The sequence below is a fragment of the Meleagris gallopavo genome, chromosome 5 (assembly GCF_905368555.1).
Source record: "Meleagris gallopavo chromosome 5, MGAL_WU_HG_1.1, whole genome shotgun sequence".
In the NCBI taxonomy this organism is placed as follows: domain Eukaryota; kingdom Metazoa; phylum Chordata; class Aves; order Galliformes; family Phasianidae; genus Meleagris; species Meleagris gallopavo.
In genome coordinates, this window is record NC_139408.1 from 9,252,064 (window position 1) to 9,265,268 (window position 13,205).

The 13,205-nt window shown below is 37.5% G+C and overlaps 1 protein-coding gene across 1 annotated transcript in view; it reads left to right on the forward strand.

Moving 5' to 3' along the window:
* Positions 1-13,205, forward strand: part of TRIM66 (tripartite motif containing 66) — a 46,216-nt gene that overhangs the window by 12,698 nt on the left and 20,313 nt on the right. Inside the window, exons 2-9 of the mRNA XM_085224181.1 lie at positions 271-374; positions 3,595-3,742; positions 6,555-6,687; positions 8,241-8,357; positions 9,019-9,133; positions 9,974-10,120; positions 10,266-10,383; positions 11,698-12,587. Of these exons, the coding sequence (XP_085080307.1) occupies positions 271-374; positions 3,595-3,742; positions 6,555-6,687; positions 8,241-8,357; positions 9,019-9,133; positions 9,974-10,120; positions 10,266-10,383; positions 11,698-12,587 (1,772 nt within the window). The remainder of the gene's footprint in view (positions 1-270; positions 375-3,594; positions 3,743-6,554; positions 6,688-8,240; positions 8,358-9,018; positions 9,134-9,973; positions 10,121-10,265; positions 10,384-11,697; positions 12,588-13,205) is intronic.

Consider the following 13,205-nt stretch of genomic DNA (forward strand, 5'->3'; position numbering starts at 1 on the left):
CTTCTAGGGATTTTGTTGTTCTTTTTTTTTTTCTTTTTCTTCCATATGTAATTAACTGGATCTAGCCACAGATATCTTAGGGCTTGAAGAATACCATCGTTTCCTGCAGATAAGTGTTGGTGTGATGTAAAAAAAAAAAAAATAAAAAAAAATGCCAGCAATATCTAAGTGTGGTTTCTGTTATTTCCTGGTTCACATTGCTGGTGTGCACTGTTATATTTGTGTTTTCTTTTTCTTTTTCTTTTTCTTTTTTTTTTTTTTTTAATGTAGGTATTCTTTCCTGCCCAGCGTGCAAACAGACCTGCTTTGCAAGAGATGTAGTTGAAAATTGCTTTCTCAAGGATTTTCCCACTGCAAATTCAGCTATGGCAAAGGTGAGTGAAAACCACGCTGTAGGGTACCTTGGGAGTTGTTAAAGCACTGATACTGTTTGACAAACAGAGCAGATCATTTTGAACAACAGAATCTTATGTTTTGCTTCTGCAGACTGTAAGTACATCACTGCTAGGGATGGACTTCCTGCCTTCATAGTACTCTTCAACCTTATTTGAAGATTGACCTTGACTGTAATAAAAAAAATATACTGATGCTAGTGATGTAGACTGAGTCTGTGACAATTTATTTTTATTGTGTATATTATTATTATAGTTATTGCTTACACATATAATTACTGTTTATATATTATGTATTATCTGGAAGATAATGGATTTCTTGGGTGCCTCATTATCCCCTTTCAGCTCTCAACACAAAGTAAACAGAAACAAAACTATTGGATAAATGGTTACGCTAAGATTACCCACTAGAACCCGTGGAAGATTATCATTTTCTGATTATTTTAATGATAAAAGAAGTCACATTGTATTTCAGTATTTTTGGAGGGAATGGATGTAAAACATAATTGGAATACTTTTTCCATAATATATGGTGGAAGATCTATATTTCCACTCCTCTAAACTTCTGTGGGCGCAGCAACAATTTGTCAATTCTGCCCCATGCAGAAGGCTTCAGACCTCTTTAAGTTATGTGAGTGAGTGACCCATTGATATAGTTGCAAGCAAGTACTGATGAGCTGTACATCTTCCCTGTCAATCATTTCCATGTTTCATTTTCTCCATTTTTAAAATGAAGAGAACATGTAATCTCATCCATGGAGTGCTCTAGGGGAATTCAGAAATCAAGGTGAGCAAAGCGTGTGGTCTACAGATCTAAGTTGCTTGAAGAGTGCCATGTAACTTTAAAGCAGAATGATACATTCACATATTCTCTGAAAAGTGCTAAATTCAGAGGATACTGTTGAATATGTAGAATGACCTCATTGTAATGGGATTTCTTAATTACTATGACTCACTTCATTTACCTTTCAATGAGAGTTGGTGTAGAAAGGAAATCAAATGAGAAAATCTATTATCTAGATTGAATTTTTAGACTTTTGTTAAAAGATTTTTTTTTTTTTTTTTTTTTTTTTTTTTTTCTGTTCTGTAACCCCTTAGGAGTCCTAGAGCAGTTCAGTAAAGCAGAATTCTCACTGGAGCACAGGAATACCCCAGAGGGACTTGAGAAGCTTCCTAATAGTTTTTCGCTTTCTTTCTATTGACATTCATATGACAGAAAGCCTTGCTTACTGTCCTTTAAACACCCTCCTCTTACAACTAGAGCCACATTCTTACTATCTGTGATATCAAGGGGAGAAGCATCAACTCATCCAACTGAAGCACAGCCATCACTTTCTTAACTTACCTGGTGTTCAAATGGGAATCTGTCAAAGCCCATAACAGTGTTTGGGTGCAAGATGCTTTTCAGTGAGTTCTGTTGTTCAAAAATGATAGAATGTGCTACCTACCAGCTGCAGAGATGTCAAAAGTATGCAGTTCAAAGTCTTGCTGATAAGACCATTTCTACGTCATCAAATAACCTAACTCTGGGAGCTGCCTGTGCACCCCCACTGAAGAGAATGATAAAGTTCAAATGAATAATAACAGCTTTTTTTTCGTTCCTCTTGTGGTGAAATAAAACCTTTAAGCCAGTCTTAGTCTCAGAGGTGGATATGGGTGTTCCACTTAATGTTGATACTATGGTTTAACACCAAGAATACCAACACAGAAAGAGCTGTAATTGTTCTTCCCTTAGGATTTCTAAGGTCATCTTCTGAGACACAGCAAAGAGAATATATATATAATTTTAATTCATCAGGGCCTACATGCTGAATGCATGCTGCTATATATGTCTCTTTGTGTTTTCCATCACCTGGAGTCCAATTGTAACAAACCATATTGAAGGTAAGCTGATGGACAACAGAATGGACGCTGTAGGAAATCCCTTTGGCATCTATTTGCTGCTCTAGGAGCTGTGACAGTAGCAGTAATATTCAGGAGCTATGTGTAACTACAGTAGGTATTTTGTAACTGCATACATCGTGTTTGCATCTGATGACAAACTAGTGGCAAAGCTTTTATGCTTTGGTGGTGTAATTACATCACTGTTTTCACTCTGCCCATTAGTACATTAGCGTTAAGAGTTTTCAAATAAGGTATTTTATGCCTTGTGCAAATCCTTTTTAAGTGAAAAGTCATTGCGCTCTTGAAATAACTCCTGAGTTCATTCTGGATGACAAAGGAATCAAATCACCCACTTCAATTACATGCTGCTTTATTCATTTCACCCTTAGGGGCAGTTCCAGACAACATGGCCTATATAACGAAAGGCGTTTCCTACACTGTTGCATCAGTAGAGATGATTGTTAGTTACAAGTTTGGGTTCAGTTGATGTTCCCATGTCTGTCTTACATTTCCATTTCATCACAGTTGATATCAATATGTAAATTGATCTTGGGTTTGGTCAACTCTTCAGAAAGTAGGAAATAAGTTTTATGTTAATAATATGTGGGTATTTCTGTATTATTTTCTAAATTGCATTATTGTTGGCCTGTTCTACAACTGCACTGTATCGTGTCAGTGGTTCATATAACGTTACAACAAATAAACTAATTTTAAGTGAAGTAATGTAAATTTAGAGTAGCATTACTGAAGTAGTTCCAGTTTATATATATAATTTCATATCAGTGAAAATAAGGAAACATCTTCCTGTCTCTATATGCTTACACATATTCATGTGCGTGTGCCAGGTTTGTGTGCTACTGATGTTTTACAGCCATCAGTATAAAAATAGTAAGAGAAAGGGATTACAAATCCCATCAATCATTTTCAAAAGTGACTTCCCATAGCCCTTCTTAAACTGAAATCAGACAAGTCTTATTTTATAGTCTTGTGTCTCTTCTGGTTCACAAGAAACAAATCATTTTGGTGATTTATTCTGACCTTGCGTGTAACGCAGACCCTAGGGTTTTTGCTGAATCGTTCCTGCACTTTTTTATAATCACATCTTACTGTACTGGAGCACAGAAAGACAACCAATGTGATTTAAGAGTTTTGGATCTTAATTTTATTCCATTCCCTTTTGCAACAATAAGCAAATTCCTAAAATCACTGAAATCACACTAATCTAAGAAAGCAAAATAGGAAGCTTACCAATCTAGCTAAGTCTTTTTCTAAAGGCTAATTTGTTATCCTTGTATGTAATCGCACTTTTTGTTCTTAGAGCTGCTCCATGTGTAAAGAGAAGAGACCTGCTCATAGTCTCTGTACGAGCTGCAATAAGTGGCTGTGCAGCACATGTACAGAGGAACACAGGCATGGCAGGAAAACTGGGGACCACGTTCTGTCTGTATCCCTGAAGGGCTGCACAGGTACTGAAAATACACTTGAATATTTATATTTCATCTCATATTGACTAGAAAATGGAACGGTTGCAGGCTGTGTGCCAGAGACATTGTGCTCTGTGTGAGTGAGACTTATAGTGTCAATGAGAGATTATTTGGATTTTCTGTAGCTGTAAGTATCTGAACTTGTCACAGTCAGCGTTCCCTGTTATTTATAAGATTTTAATATTTGTGCTTCATGGAAACAGTCTATTCCGCATATTTTTCAGTCTGTGGAGTGCTGGGCTAGGGTTTGGTGGGCTACCAGACCAGTTGGTCTCGACTCTACAGTATTTCTGTCTTCCTTTGGGTGATTTCTTTAGGGAAACTGCTATAAAGCAATTGTCATGTTTATGAACAAGGTTTGGGAAGGAGAGTGCCAGACAGCAAAAGGCTGTGATTGCTGCAGGGTGTTCCTTTTGTAAGTGAAAAGCATGGTTTATGAATATGGTCAGCGTTTTACTATCAGCAACTACAAATAAAACCCACTGCCACTGTCTCGTCCCTGTACAGTAGAATCTGCAGAGAGCATGGTCATCTCCTGTTGCTGATCATTATTTTCTTGACTTAGAGTCAGTATTGAGGCATATACTAACCTAAACTTACAAAAGCAATTTGTAACCTAAAAGAAGAGTGTTGTAATTCTATGGAATGATTCAAGTTTACACTTTGCTTTCATCTGAAGTTGTTTGTGCTGCCCTATCACACTTCTTTATAAGGAAACAGAACAAGGAAAATACATAGTAGTAGCTCACTACTTACACAAATTATAATGTGACTTTAGAATTTTGCTTAAAGAAGCCTGTACTTCATTATTGCCATAGGTTGAGTTCTTTTAACTCCCAGCTGTTCATGTGAAATACAGTTTGAGGCACTTCACTTGGCACATGATATGCCATTGACAAATAGAATGTGAACAGAAAGTGTAATAATGATAATTATCATAGAACCACCAAGGTTGGAAAAGATCTCCAAGATCATCCAGTCCAACCATCCACCAACATTTCCCCACTAAAGCATATCCTTTAGTACATGGACTAAACTTTTCTTGAACACTTCCAGGGACAAGCACAGATGACATTTAAATGCTGTCTAGGTCTTTTTCTAGAGAATAATGTAAACTGAAGACCCCTAGACCCCCTCAAATACCCCGATTGGATGGATAATAAATTTTTCTTCTTGAGTTGATGGCAAGATCAAAAAAGTAGTTTTGAGGCTCCAAGTGTTTATAATTTCATTTCATGTTGAGTAAGCTTACCCGCTCATGTTGTTGATAAATGATAGTAAGAAAATCTACCTGTGGCTTAGTTGTGGTTTTGTATGTGCTGTAGATGAAAACACAAACTAAAATGTTTTCTCATCTTTGTAATCTTCAATTCTATTCAATTCTAACTTAAGAGTTCTGATCAAGATGTTTGTTCCTAGGAAAAACACAAGCAGGCTTGTGCCCTTGTTTCATGTCAGATTTCTTAGAGTTCAACTCATTTTAAAACTATAGGGTGTAGTTCTGATCTTAGTATAACGTAGGTTGAGAATACCATGACTCATTGGTAGTTCCCAATGGTTTACCACTTGAATCAGGGACTTGCTAGTGGCAGAGGCTCTGGGTCTGTGCTGTAATTCGATTACATTGATTTTTATCCTCAGTTTGCATTTGAGATCTGCTCATCTCTTAAATCTGACACAGAACTGAAAAAACACTAATTCCTCTAGGATTATTACAATTATCCAGAAACTACAAAACTTGCCAGAAAGAAAGAGAAGAAGAAAGAGAAATCATTATATGAAATGGTTATTAAGCTTCATTATACTTCGATCCTTAAGACAGCATCTTGTTATAAGCTGGAGTTTAATAGAAATAACTTGATATTGTGAGATATGTGCATACTCTGCACGTGCTCAACACTTAGAAGGGTTTTATCCAACTTGTACTCAATTTTAGATAAATATTATGGACTTCTTATTTTTCCTTAAATATATAAATATAAAATATATAAACCCCATATGGGTGGAAGAGCATCCACTTTCTTGCTTATCTATTAAATAATAATTAAAATAGAATCAATGTGGTTGTGTTTGTGAATGTAATGCAAGGGATTCTTCTTTGCCATTTTTTAGAGTTTCTTAGCATTCTACTGTGGACTGTGTTCCTTCCTTCCTTCTAAAATAATTCTACCATATCTAGAGTGGAATACGTCCACTTACATGTTCACTGTCCATTCGTAGTCTTCATCAGATTAGTCTTTAGAAAATCATTATAAGGACAGATATTAGTGCTTAATACCAATATCTTTTAGTTTAGTTATGTTCACAATGAACTTAAGTTTATGAAAAACAATTCCACACAGCTTTTTAAAAACAAAAGATTTTCTTGCTTGCACTGTGACTTCAAGTTTCTTTAATGTATTTGCTTTTCTATGTTTTGCAGTGTGGTTTTGTTAATTGATTTGCAAGATCAGCACATTCAAAATCATGAAACAGGTACCCAAAATTGTGAGAGGGATTTAAATATCACGAGAGTTTAGAAGTCTGATTATTAATTCCTGAGTATCTTTGATGTGATCAATTTGTAAGATGTACCAGGAGGAAAAAAAAAAAAACAAACAAACCCAAAACAAAGCACATGCACACACACAGACAAAAATCTCAAACCAAATTCCCGTGCTTCGTATAATCAAATCATTCCAAGATCTGAGTCTTTAGAAATAACATCAAGGTTTATAAATTATTAGTTTGAAACACTTTTGCTGACCTACAATAGCACTTCTGGTCAATGACACCGCTGCTTTATGTTCCCCAGCGACTGAAGAAGAGGCAAATGAATTGCCCTTACTTTGTCCAGTGCACACTCAAGAACCACTCAAGCTGTTCTGTGAGACCTGTGATATCCTTACGTGCAGCAGCTGCCTGCTGAAAGACCATAAGGAGCACAGGTACCAGACATTGCTTCATGTCTTTTGCATGGCTCTATCTAAAAGCATAGCTAATTCAGTTTTAGGACTGTTACATCTGCATTTCCAATCAACTGAAATTTCAGCATAGTCTAGCTTCATAGCCCCAACAAATTCGGTTCTGTTGTCTTTTGCTCAGGGAGCTTAATATGTTGGTTACAGCCCCTATAGAACTCTACAGCAGTTCCTTCCGAATTATTTTATCTTTCAGACACAGTATACAGGAGTATCTTTAAGCACCATCATAGAACCATAGAATCATTAAAGTTGGAAAAGACCTCTAAGATCAAGACCAACTGTCAACCCATGACCAACACACATGAGACTCTAGATAAGAGTTCAACTCCGTCCTTAGCATGGTCCAAATCTGTTATTCAGTTCTGAGGTGTATGAATCATGTAAGAAATACACAGTGACAGGATGACTTTTTGTGAGATGCGCCGTTTTTATGTGGGGTGTTAAATTTGGGATGGCTGTCACAGCGTTTGTGGTAGGAAGGAAACAGAGGGTTATGTCCAGACAGACATGAAGGCAGCTGCTCTACTAAACTGTCCATCTGAGAAGAATTGACTTGAACATACCTATTTTTTTTTTTGCTTCAAGTATACAACTTCTGCTTTCAAATACAAAAAGCTAAAATGGATCCCTAGGAATTCTGTTTGGAAAAAGGCAGGAGAAATTTGAGAAGAGCCATGCCTGTGACAGTTAAAATGGATTGTCTGGGTTACAGAGTCAAATTCCCACAATACGTGTACTATAGGCAAAGACACTGGGTAGTGGCCAGAAAAATAAAGAATGACCATATCTGAGTGTTCAGTGCACAGGTTTGGAAGTTCAGGTCCGTGTAAGTCCCCACTAATCAAATCACACATGATAAACTCCTTAATCAACATGGACTGTCAACCTTCAACAATGTAAATAATTAATTTTGGGGCTGGTAAGGAATGCTGTTAAGAACATATTTTAAGATATTTAAAACAAGACCTTCTGGTCATCTACCAGATATATAGAGTGACCTCTTTTTCTTAAATACCTATATGCCTTTGCAGTTATACTATTCTCCCAGGGAAAGAAGAGCAAAAACCAATGTTTAGGCCACATGTCAGCTGTGTTCAGTAAAAAATTCAGAACTAGATTTTATTTTATTTCATTTTTTTTTAGGGAGCAGCTAGAATTGCTCCCTTTTCTTTCACTGTGGGATTCAGATTTTAAAGAGGCAAAACTGATCCTTGTGAGCTGTGCATCTGGCCCAGGTTCCTTAGAAGAGTCTGTGGCTGCAGAGAGAAGCAAGCTCTACCCGAGGAAAATGCAGAGCAGCAGATGAAGTCTAGCAATGGGCAGTTGTACTTAATGGCACAATGCTGCTGTGGTGGCACCAAATGCAAAAGTTGCCTTCTAACCTATTACAATAGCAGGAAATGGAAACAATGCTTTATTTAAGCTTATAAAGGAAAAGGCAAGACATTATCTAGCTTCTCATTAGTATTTTAACAATGGAAATGAACATGCAGTGAAAATTTCCCCTTCCTTTGCAGGTTCAGACATCTTGATGAAGCTTTGCAAAATCAGAGAGCTATCCTGGAAAATGTTGTAGCTAAAGTGGAAGAGAAAAAAAGTGGAATTCAGGTTTCAGCTAAACAGATTGAAGACAGGTAATTGTTTTGCATTTGTTTCAGAAAATGAGTTATGAGTTAAAATACTATTTTCACTGAACACAGATTACCACAATTAAAAGCAGATACTATTTTCTTTTCTTTGAGGATAGGTAAAATGAAGATTTAAACTGTCAAATTTATATTTAAATTATGTCACATTCACAACATTGTAATACAGGATTCCATAGTCCTTATGAGGCACCTGACAGCTAGCTTCAAAGACTTCTTTGTATAATCTACTGTTTCTGACCTAGAATTTGAAATAATAGAAATAGGAATTATTTTAAAAATCATAGGATCATAGAATGGCCTGGGTTGAAAAGGACCACAATGATCCTTATGCTTCAACCCCCCTGCTGTGTGCAGAGTCATCAACCAATAGAAGAGGCTGCCCAGAACCACGTCCAGCCTGGACTTGAATGCCTCCAGGGATTCAAAAATAACTGAATTCTTCAGAAATCTCAAAACAAACTGTGTTTCCAATCAAGGCTACTATAAAATGGGAAGAGAAGAGTGGAAGAACTTAGAGGAAATGGTTCAGCTTTCGTTGGAGTTCTTAGTCAATATTTAGATCAGTCCTTGTAACAAATACCTACAAAGCATTGAATAAATGATATACCAGTTGGCTCATCCAGGGATATGTATCTCTTCCCTGCAGGTTGCTTGAGGTAAAACATTTATACAAAAAAGTAGAAAATCAAATCAAAATGGCCAAGATGGTTTTGATAAATGAAATCAATAAGCGAACAAACATCCTTCTTGAACAACTTGAAGTAAGTGAGTCTATTTTCTTTCATACCTTGGGAAATTAAACTAAATTAAAATTAAATCCCAGAGCCGATGGAAAGAATATAGATTGTGAATGTTATTGTCCCTTTGCTTATGTTTTCAAATACTTTTTTTATTGAAGAATTTTATGTGGAATCAATGGTTGACAAGGATTTACGATTAAGTAGCAAAATGTCTGCTTATCGTGTTAACCACCTTTTATAATGCTGTTATAGAGAAATATGTGCATGATTTGAGTACTTAAAAAAGCATCTTTTGATGTTAATGCTTCATTTGTCTAGCATTACACTTAGCATGTTTAGAAAAGGATCCTCAGGTCTGCTTTCTGTAAAAGATCCTATGGTTTTGACTCTTCAGTTTTTACATGTCCAGTAGAAGCATATGTGGTAGAGGTGCCCTGAGGGTGGTAATAGAGCTGCTGTCTTTGTGGTCCCTGAATCATGAGTTGCTGGAAACTGGAAGAACTTTCTGAGGAAACACTACATGCTTTCCCTCTGTTGGCATTCTTTCGTAGGTCTTCTCTCTTACGTGTTGTAAGAGATGAGGAAGAGCTCCACTGGCAAATTCAGTCTGACTTCTACTCTTCTCTTGTGCTACGTTTTTCAGCTCAGCCAAGGCCAGAATGCTGTAATTTGTTCCTGAAGAAGTCACTTTTCTTCCTGAGTTTGGACACATTTGTTGAATAGGATTTGCTTTATCTCTATGATTAATGATTTAGAGATTCTAAATAAGAGCACATGTGCATTCTGTAACTCCAGTGATTGTGTGCATTATGTTTGCTCGAGGGATGACAACTATCTCCTACTGTTCCACATTATTAACAGAAAATCACAAATGAAAGGAAGCAGAAATTGGAGCAACAACTGCAAGGTCTTGCAGTTTTAAGTACACAGGTTGAACACGTGCAGAACTTCGTCAACTGGGCAGTGTGCAGTAAAAATAGCATCCCATTTCTCTTCAGTAAAGAACTGGTAAGAGCAATACTTATTTTCTCAATAAAGTGAAATTATGCAGCATATGTGAGAAGTGTTTTAAGGATTTAGTGTTTCTCCAATAAAACACTTCTCATGATCTTTTAATTGTTAATAAAATCATAATCCTTTGATTTGTCACCAGATTGTGTTTCAGATCCAGCGCTTATTAGAGACAAATTCTAACACAGACATAGCCCCTCCTCTGAAGATCAGATTCACTTGGGATCCCTCCTACTGGAGTAAGCAACTGTCCAATTTTGGTAAGAACAATATAGTGTTCTTTATAGGCAAGTGCCCAAGGACAGACAAGACACACATGTACTTTCCCTAAAGGAGTCTTCTTTTTTTTTTTTTTTATTGTGGTTTAGGTTCTACCTGTCACAGCCCTGAAGAAATGCTGTCGTGACCAAAAACTTTCACTCTTTTCCTCTATTAGAAGGCATCATTATTTATAAATATTACCCTATAAACATTGCCTATGAATGTACTCTATAAATGTCATTTTTGTGTCTTAGAAAATCACAATGTAAGAACACAACTACAAATTTAATCAAACCACTGTGAGAATGGATAATTTTTTAATTAGTATTATATAATGTGCAGGATAATTGGCTACCAAACAGCCTTAACTTTTGCCTGATGCATGTGAAATGCAATTTTGTCCCAGCAAGCAACAGCTTTGTAACTATAACACTGTGACCCTGCCAGTCCCATGTGGATCCTTGGTTGAAATGGAGTACTTGCTGAGACAGTGATGCTATTTTCTCTGCCTTACCCAGGGATAGCTATGCTCACACTCTTCGGATCTGTTAGTATCTTAGTGGCCATGGGACTTGAAAAGTGCTTGAGATGCTTACAATTAATGGGCACAAGACAGTTTTAAGACATTGACTATGTAATATTGACAGTATTATTTATATAATGAATGTGCATACTCTCAGCTTGTTTCTCACCAGCTATAAATTTTCCAGGTGCTATTGGTTTTTACAGTAAATTCAGTTTGGAGAGCAGATCAATGGTATAAAGGGTTGCTTCTCGTCCTGTTTTGGGACATTTAAAACTAGAAGAGGTAAAACAGTTGCAAAAGTGTTGTAGGGAATAATTTTCTCTTGGCTAAAAGCACGGAACAGATCAGTTCATAGGTCATTTCTATTTCTAGCTTTCATGATTCTTTCTTACATAACATCAATCTATTTTATTTTTCTCACTTTAAGCCTGAAAGCAGTCATTTCTACCTACACTTATGGATGGGAAAATGTGCTTGTAGTTTAGTGAAGAATGGAAGCATAAGCTATATACATCAGCTAAAATAATGTGAGTTGAGGGTAGTTTTTCAAAGCATTTGCTGGTATTTCAACCATGGACATCAGTAGGAGTTTAGTGTGATTTTAAATCACTGCAAAGTCCTGAAAAAATTAATCTTGAAGGTATATCGAAGGATTGTTTGGTAGGGGATGAGCCCATTTATGTATGAACCAAAGATAAAGGAATGGCTGGCATTTAGAGTTTTTCTTATGTAAATTTGTCAAGATCTTAGGAGAGTAAGTTTGCTGTTATTGTTATTATTTTTGCAGGAGGTTTCACTATGGAAGGGGGACACACTTCACATTCAGATGTCCTCCTGTACGGAAATGTACAAGGATTACAGACACCCTTGTATCATGGGCACTGTTCCCCAGTGTCGCAGCTGGAGCCTGTGAATAGCCAGCCACATCAGTTTCCCCCTGCCGCTCAGTGTCCTATTCCTGTGTGTTGCTCACACTGCCTCAGTGTACCTCACTCAAACAAAGCTCAGCCTTCTCACCAGAACATAAGCCCCCATCAACACTTTCGACAGCCTTCTGAACTGCATCAGCAGCACTTTCCCCTGCAGTACAGCATGCAGCAATGTGACAAAGAGCAAAGGGGTGTTTCCCAGCCTCTGAAGCCAACGCAGTCTGAACGAGAGCAGCAGTCAAGGTCTGAGTCAGAGAATGCATCTGGGAGAATGGGAAAGCACTTACTATCACAGCAGCTGCAACAGACTGTGCCTCTGGGCTACGCTGTTGTATCACATGAGGCTCAGCAGGCTCACACAAGCCATCCACAGCTGTTTCGCTCACAGACTGCTTTGCAGACATCAACTGTGCAAGTGCAGCTTGGCCATCTTCAGAAGATAAAGTCTAACAACGTGCAGCAGCCACCACAGCAGCAGCAGCTGTCACCAGCATCACCACCACCAAGTCAATATGAGAACACTCACAAACAAGTCATGCAGCAAAGCGTGGACATAATGCACCACCAGTTTGAACTGGAGGAGATGAAAAAGGATCTGGAGCTTCTTCTCCAGGCCCAAGGGCAGTCCAGTTTGCAGCTAAACCAAGCCAAGCCACCTCAGCATGTTCAACAGACCATAGTTGGTCAGATAAATTACATAGTGAGACAACCAGCCCCTGTTCAGCAGCAAATTGAAGATGAAAGACAAGTAAGTTTTGAAAGTTCTTTCCTGTTGTTTCTGGTCAATATAAGCTCATAAATGGGGGACACCTTTAAGATTTCATGTAGGTTGAACTTTCTGTTGCCTTATCTATGCTAGTAATCAGCAGAAGCTTTATGCCTCACAGTGATCTGTCCAAAACTTTGTGTAAAATGCTGCATAAATAACCAAGATCCTGAAGATCTGGCTCTCTAAAGAGACAAGGCAAGCAACAGGTGGGAGGATAAAAGCATCATCATTCATGCTTTATATGTAGGTAAACAAAGGACAGAACAATTGAATGACTGACATTTTTATAGCAAAGAAGGAATCCCTGAATCCCTGTCCCAGAGATCCTGCCTTTGAAAAAGGGTCAGTGCTTGATAGTGGGCATCCAAACCGTGTAAGGAAGATAAGGTGACACTATAAGAAGGCTTTGAAACTCATTCAGAAAACAGTGAGAATTGCAGTGGAAGGGTGGTTGAGGTTTCCCATTCTGTAAACTCTGTGGAGTTCCCACCTTGAATGACTAACCTTAGTAACTTACCTGGCTTTTGGAATACCTATGCATTTCAGCAGGTTTATCAATCTTTTTCTATGAATATTTGAGAGAAATATCTCTCTATG